At 40.9% G+C, this 23,467-nt stretch overlaps 2 protein-coding genes across 5 annotated transcripts in view; both read right to left on the reverse strand.

Moving 5' to 3' along the window:
* Positions 1-23,467, reverse strand: part of CEMIP (cell migration inducing hyaluronidase 1) — a 200,677-nt gene that overhangs the window by 143,706 nt on the left and 33,504 nt on the right. The gene's annotated exons all lie outside the window — the stretch shown is intronic.
* Positions 1-23,467, reverse strand: part of LOC141131327 (cell surface hyaluronidase CEMIP2-like) — a 177,465-nt gene that overhangs the window by 33,756 nt on the left and 120,242 nt on the right. For both annotated transcript variants that reach the window (XM_073618464.1, XM_073618463.1), the window contains 4 exons: positions 22,704-22,739; positions 18,537-18,689; positions 16,535-16,712; positions 9,148-9,363 (listed from right to left, as the gene is read on the reverse strand). In XM_073618464.1, coding sequence (XP_073474565.1) covers positions 9,148-9,363; positions 16,535-16,712; positions 18,537-18,689; positions 22,704-22,739 — 583 coding nt within the window. The remainder of the gene's footprint in view (positions 1-9,147; positions 9,364-16,534; positions 16,713-18,536; positions 18,690-22,703; positions 22,740-23,467) is intronic.

Genomic DNA, 23,467 nt, shown 5'->3' on the forward strand with positions numbered 1-23,467 from the left:
TTTGGCTGCAATTTAATGAAATGGGCTGCCAGACATATGATAATAGCTCTGGATGAAACACCAAGTACAATAAAGAATATTTTCAGATCACACAGAGGCTAAAGGTAGAAAACAAATCAAAGAGGCTGAGGTATGGGAAAAACACATATTCTACACCCCATAGAGGAATGTAACCTGTTGTTGTTGTCAGAGTAACAGAACAAAACTGATTTACAATATACAGCAAAGAAAGACACGTATGTGTTTAATGTTCCGTGACAGAGCGGACTGAATTCCTCCCCGGCTTTTACCTGTAATATGCAGCGTTACTCAGGAGACAGATTCCAGGTACATGAAATCTTTTTATGACTATCTGAGCGGGGAATTGGATTTGGCATTTTCATGGGTGTTAATTATAGCTGTTATTGTTCACCCCTAAGGCTGTGGGCTTGGTGCGAAAGCTTACTACTCACAGCATACCATAGCTAAAGACAGAAGGAATCCTAGTCACGTGTAAGTGTAGGAACTATGACAAACATGAAAACAGAGGCACATGGAGTCAATGCTGAGTCTAGACAGATAGGTGCATGGCTGCTGGGTGCTGCCAGGCATGTCATCCTTACTGTGTTCAGATTCTTATTTCCATATTTATATTATTTGTAATATGGCCATATTACACATTTATCCAATACAATTTGGTTAAAGCTTAAAGGGTAAGTTCACATGGAATTAAAAGGTGGACTAGCTCTAAATACCCGGGCCACCCCTCCAGACCCTGCTGAACATGGAGGCTGTGATGCCCCGTGCTGCAGTAGCAGTCTGTACACTACAATACATAAACACGGAGGGAGTATCCATCATGGCATCAAATGGAAAGTCCTTACTGGTCAGTGGGACTGTGTATTGCAGTATATAGTGCATGGACTGCTGTACTGGCAGCATAGGGCATCACGCCCACCATGTGCAACAGCGTCCGGAGGGGTGACCTTTTAATTTTTCCTGAAAAGGTACACTTACCCTTTAAGTACTTAAAGAGACCTTGTCACCAGCCTAAAAAAGAAATACAGCTAAAAATCATGCAAACATCAAGTATCTTAAATGCTTACTTGCAGTCTTTTTCCTTTCCATATACAATTTTTTATTCACTTTCAATGTGACTCTGAGCTAGGGAATTCAACCACTTGAAGAAAGACTGAATACGTAAGCACAGCCACAGTCCTGCTTCCCTTCTTGGGCATCATAGCCCTCTCCTCTGCGAGTTTCTGTTTGTCTATGCTGGCCCAGCTCCTTCACCCCACATTTCCCCTCCCTGAATAAACTTTGTTGTTGTTGCAATGGAAGGAGCTAGAACTGATAACTCTAAAGCTAGAACAAACCATATAGCCTGACAAAATAACAACGATGACCCCAAGCCTCATCAATAAACCAATGATATCTCCAAGCTGTGGGCCAAATCTGGGTTGTTACAGGTTTGCATCCGGCCTGCAGCTAGAGTCAGGTTCCCCCGCTGTGCTCTCTTTCTCCAAGTCTGTGGCCTGCTAAGACCGTCAAGAGTCCTAGCAGCCGATGATGTGCTTGCCCCAGCAGGAGGACATAACTTCCTCCATCTATGCCTGCTCCACCTCCTGGCTCCTATCCTGCTGCTACACTGACTACAACCACAATGTAAGCAAGATAGAGGTGGACCAGTGACATGATGGGCTCAGATCAGGACCCTGCTGTAAGGGGGCTCTAACAGAGACCTTGATGTAAGGTGGGCTCTGATAGGGGCCCAGATGGGGACCCTGATGTAAGGAGGGATTGGGATATGGACTCTGATGTAAGAAGGGACTCTTAAGGCAGACTCTTGTGTATGGGGGGGGGGGGTGCTTTGAAGAGAGCTCTGATGTACGGGGGGGCTCTAAAGGGGACCCTGCTGCAGTGGCGTCTCCAGCTTTCATATTTAGGGGGGGCACATGGGGGGACAGGGACAAAAGTAGGGGGGCAACTTTAAAATGCATATATATATATATATATATATATATATATATATATATATATATATATATATATATATATACTGGGGCCCTTTACTACGATCCCACAATGGCCCTTTCACATGTTCTGCAGTGAGCTCCCTTCCTACTGTATTGGGGCCCCCCCAGGGTGGCAGAAAACAAGAGATATATGTCACCAGCATACCAAGAAAATATAAGGGTCCGAAGCAGTGGGAGAACTATCAGGGTTGCAAAGGTTGTCTTGCCACCGGACCCTGGTGTTCTGTCACTGTGGGGTTCCCCAGCCTCCTCTTGCTGTCCTGCCCCTGCTATTGACAGCGTTGGTCTGGCATTTCTTGGAATTTACAGGCTGGTTCTGCTGGTTCTCCTGTCCTAAGGACTGGGGAAATCAGTCTGTTTTTTCAGTAACTGAGAGTCCTGGTGGAGTCCTTCCTGCAACTCGCTCTTCTCCCTGCCAATGAGGATGCAGGGGAAAGAGCAGATCGGGCAGCCGTGGTTATGTGAGCGCTCGCATTATGCAGTGTCAGTGAGCAGAGGGAGGGGGGAGGAATCACCCGCAGGAGCTGACTGGGGACGCTCTCCCTCTTAGACATTGCCTTTTTGTAAAAAAAAAAAAAAAAATTTAATTGGGGGGGCACATGGTGGGGCATAGCATAATGTTGGGGGGGGGGTCTGGGCCCCCTCTGGCCCCCCCTAGGGACGCCATTGCCCTGCTGTAATGGGAGCTTGATGTGAACACTGATGTAAGAGGGGACTCTGATGTGAGGGGAACTCCTGAAGTAAGGGCTGTCACATAGGGAGTTCATAACCCTGTGTAAACTACTACTCCAGCCTTAGCCAAAGGGTTGATTTATAAAGAATTTGCATAGACATTCACACAGGGAAAGTACATGTACATTCATTGTGTGTGACTTGGGCATAAAAAAGTAATTTATTCTGTGTTTTATTCCCTATTCTCACAGAACGAATGTACAGGCACATTTACTGAGTAAGCGGCTGTGCAAATTCATTTTAAATCAACTCCTAAGTGTATACGTTAGTAGAGATCAGCATTCAAGTAAGCCTGCTGCTTTGCACTACATGTGTCAAAGCATAAATTCTATTAGTAACTCTAGGCAGTTGTAAACACCAATGTACCTATATGTACAGTCCATAGCACTCTTCCCCTCATGGCTTCTAAACATTTCCCGCTGGATATGTTAAAAAGCCTGCACTGGCATTACTAGTCCGCCACAATAGCCACAGCTAAAAACACACCAAATCATGTAGCTGGGAAGAAAATGACACCCAGGTTACAGCCTTATGGGATGGAGTGGATGCACCAACTACTGCAAACAGGTATCATTACTGTAGTCCCACAAAATTGGAAGAATCAAGTAGGTGATTTAATTCACCAATGCCAACAAAAAAAATAAAAAATGTGTTTTAGCGAACATTTAAGGGAGGTGTCATGAATTAGCATAAGTAAATCATAGCCACAGCTTTAAAAGGGAGATGAAGCCACAAATATTTAGATCTGTGGCATATGAAACCAGGAAACCATGGCATGGCATGAAAAAGTGCCCCCCTAATTGCACATGACTTTTAATTATAAACTCTGTTCTGCTTTTGCACAAGAAAGAACACTCTCTTTGTGCTGCCAAAACATTGTTCTGGACCTGCACTTCACTGAAGCCAGTGATCCTGTGCCAGTGGAAAGACACTGTCATGTGCCAGGGCAGCTTTTCTTCCCATTCACATTAATATGTTACTAGAGGAGTGCGTTTGATATTGTGAACACTGCACTTTCCTGGCTGGACACTTGTGATGTTCTAAAGTGTCTAAGTGTCAATGCTATTAAACTGAAGAGAAGCATATGCTGGTAATGTAGAATCTTTAGCCTGTCAAATTCATAGTTAGCTGTGCTCTTACTTATAAGTAGCATTTCAATGTATAGAATAATATTTCAGCTTAGTAAAAACTAGAGGCAGCCATGAAATAACGTACCTGTCTGATGTGGGAAAACTTATCCCAGCCTTTCTCAACCCTTTTACTGCAGAGGAACCCTTGAAATAATGTTCAGGTCTTGGTGGACCCTTGCTAGAAATGATTATGTACAGAAATCATGGTTTATTGCTGACCACACCACATTGGCAGTCAATGAGAGACGGTCCCCTTAAGCTGCTGATCAGTGGAAAGAAAAGCATGTTATACTGGTGTAGTTGTAGTTATTGTAGTTCCCCCATGCTCTGAAGGACAGTGGGGAGAATGCTCCTTTTATTGGTAGTCATTGGAAAAGAATGCCACTACTTTTTGGAAAGCTAACATGGTTATTGTTGTCAATAATTACCTACTAGTAAAAAAAGAGGAGAAGCTTGTTGGTGCGAGAATTATACAAGCACCATCAGGTGGGAGTTAAATTAACCAATGTTCAAGGGACCTTATATTATTTAAAGCCACCCTGGATTCAAACTCATCAGAATGGAGCTGGTGATTCTGAACACCTAGGAAGAGCAGATCTGCTGCCTGTCAAGAACAATACATTCATGCCAAGTACTAACACCAATACCAAATACCCCCACCACCACCAATCAGATCTCAAGTGTACCCTGAAAGAGTAAATCTGATTGGTGGCTAGTTCTTGGCAGGAACAATTAATTAGATCAGGTTCTTAAAAAAGCACCCCTTTCCAAAGAAAACAACCTGCCTTACAAGATTTAAGGTACAAATTAAATTACCATATTTCTGGTAAATTGTCCATCTTAGCAAATGAAGCATGTGATATGAGCTACTGTCAAGCAGTTCATTTATTTGCTCCTGAAAACTCTCTTACAGCACGAAACACATGGAAAATAACATTTAAACTCTAACAAGAGTAATACTATTTTTAAGTTCAAGTGTCTGTATTTTGCTTGGACGACCGCTGTATTTTCAGGAAGCCAATTTATCTAGAGAAATTGCCATGACACACTTCATTTGCATGTGTGTGAAAACTAAAAGCTTTTGGTTTAGACATAGTTCAGCATCCTAGTCAAATCTGAGTATGGAGTGAAGTCAAATTATAGGAAATGACTATTAATGAGATTAGAATAATATGTATTCTTGTTCATGGTAGGATAGAAATACTTATTAACGCTGGGTTGCTTAAAGAGGGAGATAAAGAGAATAGATATGGTAAAATGATAAGGTAAAGATGGTTTAAAGGTGAAGTTTAGATTTGCCAATTTTTACATTGGTCCAGCTTGGATGAACTGTGGGATCTCAGAGGAAGGAGAAAATCAATACAGTAGGCACTGCTACCACAGTGGTCTCCACTAGATTCCAGGTCTGTGCCAAGCAGCTGCCCTGCTTCATTGTGAAGACAGGACATTACACACTAGGCATGGGCACCATTCAAAGAACACTTTGCACTTTCAATTAATTCAAAGTGTTTTCTGACTGGTTGAGGTGGAGTTGTGGGGACGTGACGTCCACTTCATCCAATCAGGGAATGCTTTCATTGAGCAAATGCAAAGTGTTCTCCAAATGGCACCCAAGCCAAGTGAGCAACCTTGCTGCACCAGCATGTATTATTTGCCATAAAAATTATTTTAGCCATATGACTGCTATTTTTAACTTTGATTGTCTGTCCTTCACAAATAAATAAGGCAATGACGATCATTATAACTTAACAAAATGAGCAGAAGAGGAAAGAGTAGGAGTGGAAATGTTCTCTTATCCTTCCAAGCAAGGAAGACAATCAATCTCTCTGGTTCGATGTATGAAGTACGGTACTTTCCAAAGCAACAGTCTGTGGTTACCCTCAACCATCTAGTTAGCATCCTACTTTCCAGTTTAAAGGAATGGTTAAAGTAAATATAGGGGTTGATTTACTAAAGGAACTTTGCAAGGAAAGTTGCACTTTGCAAGAAAATTATTCCCAGAGCACAGTGAATATGGTGGAGTTTCACATTGCAATGTATACCCAATTACATACAAGGAAAACAAAAAAAAATGCTTTTGCTTGCTCAGATGGTGGATGCCAGAAGGACTTCCCCTCATTCATTAAGCTCTGGGGTTAATTCCCTGCATAGTAAATAGTCTATTTCCCTTTAGTAAATAAACCTCATAGACTTGTTTCATACATTTCATACGTGGGACTTATTGGAATAAAATTACAAAATATGGCACAACTAATCAAAGGACTCTCATATACAGCATGCTAAAAAGGAAAGATCAAGTTCTCCTAATCTAATATATAAACTTACTGACGTGTTTGTGTTCTGATTAAAGTTCTCCTTTAAAGTCATTTTCAGTGGGTTACACAGCAAGAACTAGGCTAAAAGAAAATTTTGTGTTCTTGGAACTAGTTTGGTACAAATATGGTCTGGAATTCATATGAAGTCGGTGAGCCAGGCTTGAATTATTAGTGTGGGAATCTGCACAAAACCTTAATAATCAAGCCATGCATGATGGGATATTTCTAGTGTCAGAAATAGCAATGATGTACAAATAAAGTAAGAGATGTTGAAGGGAATATTCTCTTGGCTTTCAAAATTGGTAAACTGATCTCAAGAAGTTCTATAGATATTCCCCTACCTTGCTGAAAAACCATCCACCAATAGCCCACTTCATTCCCGATCTCCTGTATCCATTTGGAACACTCGATAGCATAAGAAGTTAGGAAATCAGGGTAGAATTAGAAAAGGTTATACTAAAGGCAAATAGATTGTTCACTTTGTAAGGAATCTTGCACTTTGCAAGACAAATTCTCCAAAGCTTAGCGAATGAGGTGAAGGTCTGTTAACTTCCATCATCCAATCATATTCAAACAAAAATACCATTTTTTTTTCCTCTCACATGATTGGGTATTCTTTGAAAAGTAAAAACTTCACTGCATTAAGCTCTGGGGTAAATTCCCTTGCAAAGTGAAACTTCCCTTGAAAAAGAAAGAGTTTATTTGTCAAGAGCTTGGTGAATGTCTTTTGTGGGTTATTAAAAAGAAAATAAAGGATTGAGTTCTGCTCTTCTCTAGGACAATGATGGGTTCACATGGGCAGATTTTTAATAATCTGTTTAGAAAGATAGAAGAATGAACTATTAGAAAATCAATAGCTGAAACCACAAGATCCCATCACGTCTTGATTTATAAGTCTAGGAGACTGTTTCTGAAATGATTTCAATATTCTGGTTGATCTCTGTAATGCATGCTACAGAATTTTTTTTGTTTTTGAATACTCATTAACACTTGTGGTTTCCAATTATATAGTTATTATGGCTAAGCTGTTGCTTTAATATGCATAGCTTAAAGCAAACCTGTGCTTTGTTAACCTATGAAAGGCTAAGCAATGTGTTTACTTTATTACCGGCACTACCTGCAGTACATACTCACCCTTGATGCCCAATTCAGCCACAGGGAGTGAAGAAAAATACTAGAAAATACTTCCATAATTGAGGAGCGGTCTGATTGGACGCTGCTGCCCTGGCTGACCTTTGCAACCATCTTTAATGAGGGCAAAGTTAATAAATAGCACAGTCTCACTGTGGTTGGTGCACATTTTTGTAGTGGTTAGTATAGGGACAGGATCCCTGCTGTCTAAGGGTATTGCACTTAGTCCTAGGGAGAGGCTCTGATTGAGGAGGGATAGTGCAGGGACACTATGCTTGGCTCCGCCGTTTGGGAACCCTAGAGAGTTGGGACGAGGACCGGCCTACATGGTTACTAAAGACATATGCACGGCTGTACTGCCTGTTTGCCACCCCCTTCATCAGATGCTGCTCCAGTATCGTAGCCTACCAAAGTGCCCTCTCAAGTACAAAGACTGTGTTAAGGCGTTGTTAAGAGCTGCTATACCCTTGTTGTCTGTAATATTGAGGCTCCATTGCCATAGTGTTTGGAACCGTAAGTGAGCTCCTTGCCGCTGTCTCCCATGTTTTAATTTTTACTTCTGCTTTACCAAATAACAATAGTGCCATCTTGGTCTCTGTGTACCTTTATTCCATCTCAGATACCAATCAACTGGCCACGCCTGCAGGATAATGTCCTAGCACTAAATAAACAAGTGATATAAATATATGAATAAATGGAAATGTACTTTAATAATCATGTTTAGGACTGTAGGGTTTACTGTCCTTTGAACCTAGTACACTGATTGTTGTATTGTGGAATTTTCCAAACAGTGATAAAGTAAGCTCAATTTAAACCCAAAAGAAAAATAAGACATCATGTTGACTAGGCTCATTGTCAGCAAGGAACCCATTTCCAGTAATTGCCTTAACCAACATGCCTAAGGAGTCTAAATTCTATCAATGTAAGCACTCTGATTTATTGATTTCCAGTGACCAATTTTCTAGGAAATATCAAAGACAAAGGATGGACAATGTAGACTAAAAGGGTCATTTCCACAACAAAAGGCTGATTCCTCATTTTCTCCTAAATGCACATTGTACTCTTGCATTATGGATTAAGTATGGTGATGTGTGGTGACACGGAAGAAGCAGGACTTTGTTACTTAATGGATAGATTCACCTTTCAAGAAAATATAGTAAATGCACATATTTTTGCAGGAGCCTGGAAAGCATTGCACCTGCGATCAGGGGTGCAATGCAGACAAACCCACTCAAATATGCCTCCCTGCTACACCACATACAGAAACAAGCACTCTGCCTAACTTGGCGTAAAGAGACAGGCACTCTCCCTAACTTGGCGTAAAGAGACAGGCACTCTGCCTAACTTGGCGTACAGAGACAGGCACTCTGCCTAACTTGCTGTACAGAGACAGGCACTCTGCCTGTCTCTGTACACCATGTTAGACTTGGTCTTAATTGCCTCCAGTTTTGGTATCTATGATCTGGAGGTAAATATTTTTGAATTTGGAGCAGTAATTTTACTTTTACAAAGGGGTGCTATTAGGAAATACCTGAATCTGCTGCATGTTTTGGCAAAGCTACTGAAACTGGCGGCAGGGCTTTTTGAATCTACTGCAGGACCTTTTAAAGGGGCGTACTGCTTTACTGATCGTGTTTGTGATACATAGTTCTTTAGCAAATGAAATGTTACCCAGTTAGGGTTTACATTTACTTTGAGGTATCTCTAAAAAATGCTTATTATATGTCCATATATGTTCATATAAATTGTAGGACAATTGGCAATAGGCATGGACTAAAATGTATATAAATATTATAATTAAAAACACTATTGTTTTCCACCTACCTGTGCATATTGGCTCTTACATATCACTCCATTCCACCGTGGCACAGTAAGGCACCCTGGATGACGTAGGATGTAATTGTCTGCTCGACCGACAAATGTATCACTGTAACCAGTCAGTGAGCCATCCAGGTCATGGAAGATTGAGACCTTGTCACCATCATAGTCATTGGATCCGAACCACTGCCCAGAGCGACCAAAAAATACTTTGAGTTCAACCTAGAGACAGAATGAAAGATTATACTATAGTTGTGCAATATGCATCAACATTTCAGGCAAATTAATTTAACACCTCCCTAATTCAATGCAGACTCCTTTGGCTAATAAACTATCTTCTTGTTATGCTGTGGTTAATATTTGGATTAGGAAAATTATTTATCATCATAGCACCATTTAACGACTCCATCTGCAGCAAATAAATAGGGCATAGCTCAAATTAGCATTCATTTCACAGATGTGGTTTGATCTTCACTCTGGAAGCCAGAGCATCACAAATAAAATATTTGGCCCGATAGACACTGTGGTTAATTAAGAAAGTTCTAGATTCGGTGTACCAGCTCCCTGTATCTGTATTAGTAAATTTAGCTTATGTCCTGAGTAATTATAAAAACCGCGTAACAGAGACTTGCATTTATAGTTGTCATCATACATCACAAAGACATTTGTAAGCCTTCCATTTGGAAGCCGCCAGCAAAATGTCACAAAACGTGATATTAATGTCACTATGTTCCATGCAGAACTGTCTGGTATAGTAAAAACCAGCTCATTCTTGTATTATCAAGATGATTGTGTAACCTTCCCTGGAGCAAATATCATTTTAAACATGTACAAGATCGACCAGAATGATAGCAAACTGGTGAGACGCTGCAAGAATTTCAGGATTTTCAAAAAAACTTCACATAACATTTAGAACTTGTGATGCTTACACTGCTTTGCCTTGAATGCATGCATGCAGAATTGCCCAGTCTATGAAGATCCCTACTATTTATGATTTCATAGATTGGCACGCAAATATTCCATTGAATCCATAACTACTAAATTTCTGATTTTCTTGATTTGTTCTGTAATAACAGTCCGACACTCTATTACAAGTTCCAAACTGTATTAATACAAAAACAATAAGCCAATACAGAGGTTTGCTTGTGCATTTCCACTCTATAAGCCCTTAATCAGCTATACCAGTCAATACACAGGTCCGCTAATGCATTTCCACTCTATAGGCCCTTAATAAACTATAACAGCTAATACAGAGGCCTGCTAATGTGTTCTACTCTATAGGGCCTTAATCAGGGATGACAGCCAATACAGAGGTTTATTAACATGTTTCCACTCTATAGGGCGTTAATCAGCAACGATAACCAGTAGAGAGGTCGCTAATGTGTTACTACTCTATAGGGCTTTAATCAGCTGACAGCCAATACAGAGGTTTGCTAACATGTTTCTACTCTATAGGACCTTAATCAGCTATGACAGCCAATAGAGAGGTTTGCTAACATGTTTCTACTCTATAGGGACTTAATTAGCTATGACAGCTAATAGAAAGGTCTGCTAACACGTTTCCACTCAATAGGTCTTAATCAGATATGACAACTAACACAGAAATCTGCTAATGTGTTTCCACTCTATAGGGCCTCGATCAGCTATGACAGGTAATACAGAGTCCCACTAATGCGTTTCCACTAGGGTTGCAACTTGTCTAGGATTCACCCGGACAGTTCGGGTTTGGAATCATGCGTCCGGGTTTCATACTGTCTGAGAGCCGGACACATTATTCAGACTGGACTAAGTCACCCCCCTTCTCTCTCTTGTCGCTAAGTGAGCGCGCTAAGGTAAATCATGGATATCCAGTTTGCTCCATTTTTGTTTGTTAAATATATCATTGAAAGTGGTTTATTGTATCTGTTGGAAAAGTGCAAAACAATAGCTGTTCAACCAGCCAGAAATCTTGTAGGTGATAACTTCTTGTACTCTCTGCCTCTGGACTGTTATCAGTTAGCATTGTTCCCTGCTATCTTTGTGGCTTACAAATCACCTCTTCTTGTTATGGAGAAGAGAGGGAGGCGTTATGTAGACCTAACGCATTCTCTGGCCTAGGGCAGTGGTCTCCAGACTTTGGCCCTCTAATTACCTTTATCTGGCCCTTGGGGCACTGATAAAGGTACCGATCCTACTGATCACAGGGAATATGTAATTCTTTTACTCCCACTGACCCCTAGGCCTGAGACATTGCCTATTCCCATTGATACTGGGGCATCTTCTACCCCCATGACCAATGATGAGACACTATTCCTCCTCCTACTGATCACAGGGATTATGTAATTCTTTTACTCCCACTGACCCCTGGGCCTGAGACATTGATTATTCCCATTGATACTGGGGCATTTTCCACTCCCACTGGCCACAGACTGACCCCCTAAAGTCTGAAGTACAATAAACTGTCCCTTTCTTTATAAGGTTTGGAGACCCCCTGGCCTACAATGGCAGCGATCATCAGTAAGGTAATCACCCTAGGACAGCAAGTGAGTAAATGGCCAAATCACCAGATTAAATGTGAAAAAAAAGTAATGCAGCCAACACGTCTAAGGATTGGTAAGCTACAATACCATTCATTTTGGTTCTTGGGTTTAAATATTCTTTAAGAGGCAATAAAAAAGTGTAAACAAGATTTAAGGGACATTACATTACTGTTTTAATATTACAACTTAGCTGGCAGATGTGCAGCAATCCACACACACTGATCTTATTACACAATCACTCCTACGGTACCAAGCTAACATTATTTAACCTTGTTTATTAGATGTCCAAAATGAGAAAAATAACAGAAACAAAGCCAACCCACATCTAACTCTATTTATGGAATTGCACATTCTGTCCAGTGCAAGATGCAGTCTCCCTGTGTTGCCCAATCATCAATGCAACCAATATATTGGACTTTTTTAAATGTAACCCTGAAAACTATTTAATAAAAATGAACATAAAAAAAAATATATATATTTCCCTTCATTTAGACAACTGATAAGACTTGCTGTTGACTACTTTTTAATCTGTTCTGTATCAAAAGTTTTTTTAACATTGTACACAGGTACAAGGAAATAATGGCATAATGTACAAGTTTTGAGATCAAGTAACTTTATCAACCTTTTTTGGACGAAAGGAGCCCTTAAAATCATTTTCAGGTCTTGGGGAACCGCTCCTAAAATCAGTTCACTGGTGGCCAGGGAGAAAATGCCCCTTACATTGGTGGTCAGTGGGAAGAGTGCCCATTATAGTGGTGCCCAGTAATAAGAATGCCCTGTTAATGTGGGGGGTCAGAATGCCACCCTTAAAGTGTAAACCCTTACATATACCCAGTGAACTGACTGGCCTCAGATGATACACAGAGATGAAATAAATCCTCCTACATAAGCTGTACCTGTTTATATGCTGTCTTCTCTTCTCTACATCCATTCAAAGTCCAGAATTTATAAAGCTTGTCTGAGCTACCAGAAAAAAAGGTGGCAGAGAGCTGAAGTTACACTCTGCAGAGCTTAGTAAGGAGAGCTCTGAGAGATGATTGGAGGGAAGGGACATGCCCCCTTTCACTCAGCACACAGGAACAGAGCTGAGGCTGACAATCAGCTGGAGATCCCTCACCTGTCACCATTTTTCTTTTGGTGTCAGGAAAACTTGTCAGAATTGACTCATGCTGATTGCAGAGGAATGAAGCATCAGAAAGAAATGACACCTAGCGCACTTATTTGAGGCACACTATAGATGGATATGCTTTGTTCATATTTCATGTCTGAGGTTTACAACCATTAAGGACAGTTAAAATAATTATTGATGGCATGCAGCTGGCTCTGCCAAGTGGCGTTAGCCCTGAAATGATGTAGGCACCAGGTCGATCAGTTACAGTTCAAGGAACCCTTAGCAACCTCTGGATGAGCCTAGGGTTCCACAGAACCCTGGTTGAGAATGGCTGATTTAGAGCTTCTGTAGAATCAATAGATGCAACAATGCAATAAAGTTATATGCAAATACTGGTAAGAAGTACTGGTAAGGGACAATGGTACATACTGTATCTAGTTGTTGTGCCCTAAAGTGAGCAGATTATGGATCGGGGTCTACACACACCTCCGCACATTACTACACTCCAATATCAAACCCCTGTGAGGCCCATCTTTTCAAACCTATAGAGGCATTACGTATTTCAGTCAGAACACTAGCTAGCAATGCATCTTTATCTTTTTACAGCGCCCAAACTCACTATTATCAGGGCTTGGAAGTGGTGAAACATTGTATATAAATGGTATCATGGTTAATGAGAAACTGATGGCTATTTTGTCAGACTCCCATGATAAATTTCTTTGAGTTGGGCAGTTTTGAATAGCGTACATGCATCCCTCGTGTTTCAACCATCTTCTTTCAGCAATCTAACTGTACATTGATCCCTAAAACCTCCCTTCCCTTCCCCCTCCTCTATTCCTTCCCGATCCGAACTCTTCTCTTGCCCTTTCCTTTTTCTTTACCCTTCTCCCTAGTTTTCTTTATGTCTATCTGGTCTAACTGAATCCTAGTTCAGTTGTTGGGCCAGCCTTCGGTTATGACTGTTGCTGGATTTTTTTGATGTTTAGAGCTGAATTGTTAACCTCTTAAGACTTGTTTCTCACTCTGATATGTTGGATCTCTTTGCCTAAGTTCTTGATAGAGTTCTCTACCTATTCCTTGTCTATTGCTTGTACAATTTCAAGTATGCACGGGTCCTACCATTGATCCTCCCGTACGCAACTCTGTTTGTACTGGAAATGTAACTTTTCTTTGCTGATGCAAGTAATGTTGTTTATTATCTGACCAACGTCTTTGTTTAATGTGCTTTCTGTCGATAAAAACCTTTGTAAAAGATTGGAGCCACCCTAACAAAGGAAATGTGTTACTGGTTTGATCACCAGGTCAAAATAAAGGGAAAAAGCCTAAAAAAGGGAAATGTATGCAGTCACCACAACTATGGATAGGAAAATGTAAATATATTACATTTTTGTGTTTAGATACACTTTCAATAGGGAATGTTAGAAATACATCCTTTACACATATTAATTTTAAAAGTTATTTGACTCCCTGATGTTCTTCTCTTTATTTTGGGAATGTGGAATGGATTCAGACCATATTTTGACTGTCACACCAGATAGCTCAGGCATAAAAAACATGAGCTTAATTGCTTGCACTAAGATTGTTGATATCTTAGAACACCATAGTAATGCTGCTGAGACATACTACTGTCCAGAAAAACATTTTCAGAGAGATCCAAAGATGGAAAGACAAAATACTGAGTTAGAGCTTTTATTACATTGTCCAAGCCAAAGATAACATGACAGATCAAGCATCTTCCAGAACAGTCTCACTACCATACACATTATTTATAGAGTATCGAGATAAGATGCACATGATTCTTTTTTTTTTTTTTTCCGGCATATGGGGTGGATTTACTCAAGGCAAATAGGCTGTTCACTTTGCAAAGGTGCTTAGCTTACTAAATTAGGGTCCTGAAGGTCCCTAAATTAAATTGCAAGGGACTTCAGCTTACCGAATTATGGTGAACCTCCGCTGACTTCCATCATCCAATCATATGCGAGCAAAAACACAGTTTTTTCTTTTCCTTGCACATCATTGGGTATACTTTGCAAAGTGAATTTTCATTACATTCACTAAGCTAAGGTAAAAAAAAAACACCTATTTGCCTTTAGTAAATCAACGCCATAATGTTTCAGACTCACAAAATGTTTTAGATAAAAAAAAAAAACGAATTAGACAACAAAATAAAAGTATCAATATCAGTGCAACTTTAATTCTGGCAGTTCCCTCTTTTAAATCCCCCTTTCCTAATGTTTTCTGCATAGCGGCTAAAACGTGATTACATTTGGAAGAAAGAAAAACAAAAGCTGGCGTGTTTTGTCCTGAGTTTCTTGGCACATGGCTGTGGAATATTATGTATCTTCTGATTCATCTTTCCACATTAATTGCCACTCAATCCTTACTGTAAAAGATCTGTGAGCCGTCTAAGTGGGGAATCCATTTCTACGTCAGAAACTTACAATAGGATTCGGGTCATTTGGTAAAGGTGGGGTAGTGTGGACATAACTCTCTCCCAGCCCAGACTCAAATTAACTATGTTTGCACAATTTTCTCAAGATTCATATTTGCTCGGGTTAGAAACATTAACTCTCTAAGAACCAAGCCAAAAAATGTTTGTCAAGGAGCAACATGTGATGGAGGATTCTTAAATTGCACCCCCGGTGGCACCACTTGGTTAATCATCCCGCCACTTAATGTCTTTCTCCTGCAAGACTCGGCGGGTCTGGCATTTCAGGGTGTAGCCCAGAACTGGTTCAGACAATACCTCTGTTTTATGATGGATAATGAAAAGCATATCAGTTCAGCTGAGTACAAGCTCAGGAGAAAGGTCAGGGCAACCTGCAAGACACACACAGCTACCAAATACTTTGTTCTGGGACTCAGCGAGGAGCCGACTGCCAACACAAACACACTTTTAGACTCCTCAGCATGTTGCATCTCATTGTTTTAGGGCTTGTCCTAGCTTATATAAATCTAGTGTCTCCGCAATGTACTAAACATGGAATGTTTAACTCTCTTCTTCCTAGGGAAGTTCAGTCAATGGAAATTTGTTTTAGTTGTGTGCACCTTGACTTTGGACCATGGGGGTCAATTCTGGCAAGAAACAATAATTATATGGGGTTGTGTGTGTTCCTATTACTATGGTAAGTTAGGTATATTGAAAGCTCGTTGAGGCTCCATTTTCTCCTTAAAGATGAAGTTTACATATGGAAGCTGGTCCATCCCTTGTCATACCGGAGGATGCTGGAAATCACTCTAGTGGGTGCAGCTACTATAGTGATCACCACTGTCCTTCAGTCCTGTACTGAGGGGCTGCCTTGCTGAAAACTGGAGGTTGCTCACTCGGCATGGGCACCATTTTCAGAATGCCTTGCACTCTTCTCAATGAATGAAAGGTGTCCTTTGATTAGATGAGCTAAACAGGCAGGGTATTGACACCGCTGACTTCCATTTAGTCCAATCACAGAACGTCTTTGCATTCATTGAAGAAAATGGAAGGTGTTCTGTGAATGGTACCCATACCAAGCAAGCGCCCTCCTATGTTACTATGCAGCGGGGCAGCCACTCAGCATTGGACCTGAAAGACAGCAATGATCACTGGAGTAGTGGTGCCTACTACAGTGTTTTGCAGCTTCCACAGGGATCCCTCAGGTATGGCACATACATAGTTGCATTGGTCCAAGGTAGACCAATGTAACTATCCTAAAAAAAGCATACATAAACCAGCAAAATAACTGTAGATTTTTATCACATTAGCGTGCCTTTAATATATTTTACTTACACTTTTCTCCATCTTGATGAGGGAAAGGTTGTTTTGAGGGGTGATCTGCCAAGAGTTCTTCAGTGAAAACCCAATTGCGCTAGATGGTCTTTCGGCCGTAGGGAGAAATTTCTTAAACGTGCACCTGAGAAGCCTGACCGGCCCATCGTATATTTGAAATCCGCGAATTGGAAACGTCCTAGAGATTAAAAATGCAGAAACTTGTTATTTGATGTCAAACAAATGATACTATGATTTGCAATGTTAGGTTTTAGCATATTATTTAGAAGCTACATACAGATTTTTTTGACTGATTTTATACTGCAGAGACCTGGATAGCCCCTACAGTACATGCTGCATACTGAATATTTATTTTTTATTATTTATTGCTAAATTAGATGTATTGCTATTTTGAATAATTATTTAAACTGGTTACTGAGCTTGGCATAACATAAATACATCAACAATACAGTTGGTGGTAAGATGTCATTATAGTGAGAGCCTGCATATTAAAACGGGATCTTTTCACCCTCCCTACCTACTTTCTCTCATCCCCCCCCCCATGACATAATTGGACATTTACAATTTTATTTTATTTATTTATTTTTCATCCATCATTGAACTCCTTGGTTTCTTCCCAAGGTTGAAATGGCATATTTTTTGCCTCCAGCTTTCTGGGATACTTATGATACAAATTTTAGAAGGCAACAGGGTGCTCTACTGCGCATGCATCATCAGGAGGGCTGTCTGTCTCTTCCTGGTTTTTAAAACCAGCCCTGTAATGATGTGCTGCGGCACATACGCGTCATCATGGGGCCGGGCACAACCTGAAAGAGACAGCCAGTCCATCCGATGATGTTAGAAGACCAGGTGTATAGTAGTGGAACAGCAGAACCCTACAGAACATCCCTGGATCGATAGGTGTATGAGTATGTTTTTTGTGTAGAACCCAGACTTAGAGGTAAGAGGGGGATAAATAGTGGAGTGAGGATTGAATCTTCTCTTGAAGTGAACCTCTGAAGACAGAAACATGGGAGGTGCCTTTTCTGAATTTGTTTTTAAAGGTGCAGGCTCTCGGTTGTCATCCTAATCCTAGAATCACTACCTAGTCAATCGCTGGAACAAGAGCCACTAACGTTTTAAAAGTCATAACCTGTCCTGAATACTTGTTTCAGGTCAATGAAATGCTGGGTAGCAGGGCCCGTAGCTTTAAAAACAATTCAACAGTGACAGCTCCTATATAGGAGATTACTTTAATGTGTATCTATAGCCAACTTTCGTTTTGGATATAGAGTAAAGAATAATAAAACTGGTATTGGTTTTGTTTTATAGACCCTTCTTTCTATCTACACATTAGTGTTTCTTACATTTTTTTTCCTTGGAACAAATGATTCTATATATTTTTGAGTTCATGAGCCAGCATTTTTTAAGTCGTCTATTTTATAAAGTGGATTTGTTTTAATACAGACATCTATAAGTTACATAAACTAGAGATGTGCTATTATAGTATTATAATTACACTTAAACATTTTATTTCAGTAATTTTACTTGGACTCTTCGTAACCAACTACAGACTAAAGCAGGCCATACATGGTCGAATTTCGAACAAATTTTCTTTTCAAAATCAGAAAGTTTGTTTTTTTTTGTGATCCGATGATGCCACCATTGATTTTCGAAATTCGGCCGACCAAGCCTTCAATTTCACCTCATGTTGCTACAGAAATGAATTTTTGTGGCCGGGAATCTTCTTTTCTCTCTGTAAATTTTCTTTTCTTATTACATTTCTCACACGATTCTCCCATCATTGATTATAAAATCGATTGTTTTTCTAAAAATTTCCAACATGTCCGATTCCTTAAATTTGATTGCCGCACGAAAAGCGGCCGGTGCTGCAGCCCACTAATGGTGCGAAATTCGTACGAAAATTCTTGGATACGATTTGCGAAAGAAAATTCTTTCAAAATTCGAACCGTGTATGGCCGGCATAAGAATAGTGAGAAAAACTTTAATAAAATAATCTTACTTGTTCCGTGGCAGTGACCGCTGTTCCCCCGAGCCTCCGCGTCCCCAGTAGCTGTTCTGCCCACCCTGTGATCCAACATTCTCACTCTCCCCCACAAAGATGGAATCAGAGACCTCTAAGCTGGATCCTTCATCAGTTGGGAATGTTCCATCACTAAAAACATTACAACAAACCAACCGCAATTATGTTAGTGTATTCCTTGCAAAGTGAATTTTCACTGCATTTGCTAAGCTAAGGGAAAATGCCCCTGCAAAGTGAAAGGCCTATTTGCCTTTAGTAAATCAACCCCCTTGCTAGGATGTTTTAGGCAGGGCTTTATAAGCGACAGATTTTCTGTAAAGTGGTTTGTAAACCCTCAGACATGAAATATGAACAAAGCATATCCCTCTAAAGTGTGTACTTGTCTCAATCGAGAGCATTAAGTGACATTTCTGTATTTTGCTTTGTTCCTCTGCTACAAGCATGAGTCACTTCTGACAAGTTTTACTGACACCAAAAGAAAAAAAGGTGACAGGGGAGGGAGCTCCAGCTGATTGACAGCCTCAGCTCTATTCCTGTGTGCCCTCCAATCAGCTCTCAGAGCTCTCCTCACTGATGTAACTTCAGCTCTCCACCCCCTGCTTTTCAGAGCTGAGAGATCCTGAGTAAATTCTGCACGTTTAATGGATTTAGGGGAAAGATGGCTGCAGGATAAACAGGTACCACTTACAGTGCCTTGAAAAAGTATTCATACCCGTTGAAATGTTTCACATTTTGTCATGTTACAATCAAAAACGTAAATGTATTTTATTGGGATTTTATGTGATAGACCAACACAAAGTGGCACATAATTGTGAACTGGAAGGGAAATGATAAATGATTTTCAACATTTCTTACAAATAAATATCTGAAGTGTGGCATGCATTTGTATTCAGCCCCCTGAGTCAATACTTTGTAGAACCACAGCGGGGGCTGAATACAAATGCACGATGAGCCATAACACATGAATATACTTCGATCTAAACCATTTCATTGTAGCTCTGGCTGTTGTTTAGGGTCACTGCTGGAAGGTGAACCTCTGCTCCAGTCTCAAGTCTTTGCAGGCTCTAACAGGTTTTCGTCTAAGATTGCCCTGTGTCTGGCTTCATCCATCTTCCCATCAACTCTGACCAGCTTCCCTGTCCCTACTGAAGAAAAGCATCCCCACAACATGATGCTACCACCACCATGTTTCACAGTGGGGATGGTGTATACAGGGTGATGTGCAGTGTTAGTTTTCCATCACACATAGTGTTTTGCTTTTAGGCCAAAAAGTTCAATTTTGGTCTCATCTGACCAGAGCACCTTCTTCCACATGTTTGCTGTGTCCCCCACATGGCTTTTCACAAACTGCAAATGGGACTTCTTATGGCTTTCTTTCAACAATGGCTTTCTTCTTGCCACTCTTCCATAAAGGCCAGATTTGTGGAAAGCACGACTAATAGTTGTCCTGTGGACAGATCCTCCCACCTGAGCTGCGGATCTCCTCCAGAGTTACCATGGACCTCTTGACTGCTTCTCTGATTAATGCTCTCTTTGCCTGGCCCGTCAATTTAGGTTGACGGCCATGTCTTGGTAGATTTGCAGTTGTGCCATACTCTTTCCATGCTCAGATGATGGATTGAACAGTGCTCCATGAGATGTTCAAAGCTTGGGGTATTTTTTTTATAACCTAACCCTGCTTTAAACTTCTCCACAATGTTATCCCTGACCTATCTGGTGTGTTCCTTGGCCTTCATGATGCTGTTTGTTCACTAAGGTTCTCTAACAAACTTCTGTGGGCTTCACAGAACAGCTGTATTTATACTGAGATTAAATTACACACAGGTGGCCCTCTATTTACTAATTAGGTGACTTCTAAAGGCAATTGGTTCCACTAGATTTTAGTTAGGGAAATCAGAGTAAAGGGGGCTGAATACAAATGCATGTCACACTTTTCAGATACGGTATTTATTTGTAAAAAAAAAAAAATTGAAAACCATTTATCATTTTTCTTTCACTTCACAATTATGTGCCACTTTGTATTGATCTATGACATAAAATCCCAATAAAATACATTTATGTTTTTGGTTGCAACATAATAAAATGTGGAAAATTTCAAGGAGTATGAATACTTTTTCAAGGCACTGTATGTAGGAGGATTTGTTTCGTCTCTGTGTATTATCTTAGGCCAGTCACTTCACAAGGTATATGTAGGGGTTTACAACCACTTTAAGACATGCAAACTAGCACACATCTACGGATAATAATAAAAAATTCTCTGCTCCAAGCTGCTCTTCCCCACTGCCACCTGATCTTTGGGTGCCGGAGGCAAACCAAGCGCTCCATGTTCATAAACTCAATAGAAGGAACTGCTGCACACTGGTAAGATCACTGACATCCACATTTATTGTACAAAAGCGGCCAATATGTGGTTCGAAATTCGTCCGGTTCTTGATTTGAGCCGTTAACGGGCAGGCTGAATGTACCAAGTTGATCGATCGATTAACTTGGGTATAACCTGCCTGTTGGATTCTCTTGCGATTATCACTAGGGGCTGCTAGAGGGGGGGGGGGGGGGGGCAGGTGGAGGGGCAAGCTTCCCCTGCCTGCCCCCCCTCCTTTACCAGGAGCAGACAATTGCTTGGCAGGAGGGATTTCCCCTGCCAGCACTATCTGAGTTGATGGGGGAAATCGCACCGTGTGTGGCCTGCCTAAGACATCCACAGGCATTACAATGACAGTCCCTGCCTTAGGATGGGGTGGTCCTAGGATGGAGACTGTCATTGCAATGTCTATGGATGTCTTATACAATTAACATGGATGTCAGTGTTGTTTCCAGGGGCGGACTGACAACTCATGGGGCCCCCGGGCAATAGGAGATTATGCGGCCCCCGGGCAATATGAGAAGATTATGGGGCTCCCGGGCAATAGGAGATTATGGGGCCCCCAGGCAATAGGAGATTATGGGGCCCCCAGGCAATAGATTATGGGGTCACACAGTATACACACATACAGTATACACACACAGACACACAATATACACACACACAGTATACACACACAGAATACACATACACACACTGAAAAGGTACTGGAGAGGCGGGGCAGCTATAATCGTGGGATTTTTTAAAAACACAGATTTTTACATACTGTCCCTGGTTTTATTGAGGCTGGCAACCCTGATGGGGCCCCTTAGTGGCACAGGGCCCTCGGGCAGTGCCCGTGTGCCTGAATGGTCAGTCCGCCCCTGGTCGTTTCTGGTGTGCAGCAGTTCCCTTTCCCTGTATTTAGCACACATCTACAGTATGTTTCTTCAACATCCAAGTTTTACTGCAGGTTACAAAATAAATGCTAGCATTTCATTGGCTACTGTGAGGAACAGTCACACTATACTTCATTCTTCTGTTAATAAATTATACCAAATATATTACCAATACATTGTAAAATCTATATAGATCCCCTTATATGATGATAATAAAAAAATGTTGGAAGTAATCATAAAAAAAAAAAAAAAAAAAAAAAAAGGTGCAGGTGGAGGGAGATTTGCTGCTATAAGAAGAGAAGAAAATACAATGTTTATATCAGTAGTTGTGAACAAATGTCATGACTTCCTAAGCCCTAAGTAGCATTACTAACCGCACACTATAAAATTATTATAGACACGGCCATACTACCAGTCAAATCCCAGTTTGCCACCTTCCCAAACAAAACATTTCTAGGAATTTCATTACGAGGTGTTAAAACTGCTGGTTCCTTGCCAGGTATTACCATGGAGGAAAAAGCCAGTACAACTTGTGCATACATTTATTAGTGATTCATAGCCTGGAACGCACCAAGCTCAGCTGTACGCTCATTGCCCGTTATTGGGGTGGGGGGGGGGGGGCGAGGTGCGTTTTGCAGATGTGATGACGAGAAGGAGCAGGAATGGGATGTAAAGAGTAAAGTGGGCATTTCCGAAGGAAAATACTGTCACACTCTGCAAACACTGAGTGACACAACAAATAAAGCCGAACCAAAGGAGGCTGAAATCCAGTAAGTACGGGGACAAAGGCATGCAATAAATCTGAGCACATAGAATTCTCGGCATAACTCTTCATAAAATGATGTGGGAAATATTTCTCACATTGGCACACAGTATCAAATTCTCCTGTGAAAATTGTTTTCTTACCTGGCTAACGTAAGGCCAATTCCATTGTCTGAAAACCTGGAGGGGAAGACAGACACTGAATAAGAACAATGGATAACATTAGCACTAGAGAACTGACTTAAATTAACTGATTTATGCAGATAATATAGTATTAGCCTTTTTATATCATTCTTGTTATTATTGTAGCAGGCTCATGTTGTAAAGGGGCCTAACAAAAAATATGCTCAGAAATTTGCACATCACAAATAATCCCATTTGTGTCTTATAGGTTTATTTCCTATGTTTGCTAGCTCCATCTACTGGCCATAATGCGTTTTGTTTTTTCATGAATTAGGTATTTCAGGAAAATACTGTATTGTGGCCACTAGGTGGAGCTGAAGATCATAGGAAATAAACATAATAAACACTTTAAGGGCTCATTTAGTTTTGTGTTGGGGGGGGCACAAAACATCTGTGGTTGAGCCATGTTTTTAGCACCCACCTTACTATGAGCAGCAGAGGCAGCAATGTTTACATGTCGCAGTCGTAATGCGTTCCTTAGCAAATGCCATTGCTCCTGTTGTATTCTGCGGGTAGTAAGCCCACTGATCACGATCCATTCAAGTGAATAGGGAAGTGCTGCAAACATGTCGCAACCGCAGGCAATGCAAACAGGTGCGGAGCATTTGAGTGGCAAATTACGGGGTTAAAATAGGTGGTGAGGAGGCGTCACATCACCTCCTCACCGCCTGCCAGTCCTAACAGCCAGCCCAAACAGAATCAGGCATCACCCTACCCGACACTTA

Source organism: Aquarana catesbeiana, linkage group LG03 (assembly GCF_042186555.1).
Source record: "Aquarana catesbeiana isolate 2022-GZ linkage group LG03, ASM4218655v1, whole genome shotgun sequence".
Classification (NCBI taxonomy): Eukaryota; Metazoa; Chordata; class Amphibia; order Anura; family Ranidae; genus Aquarana; species Aquarana catesbeiana.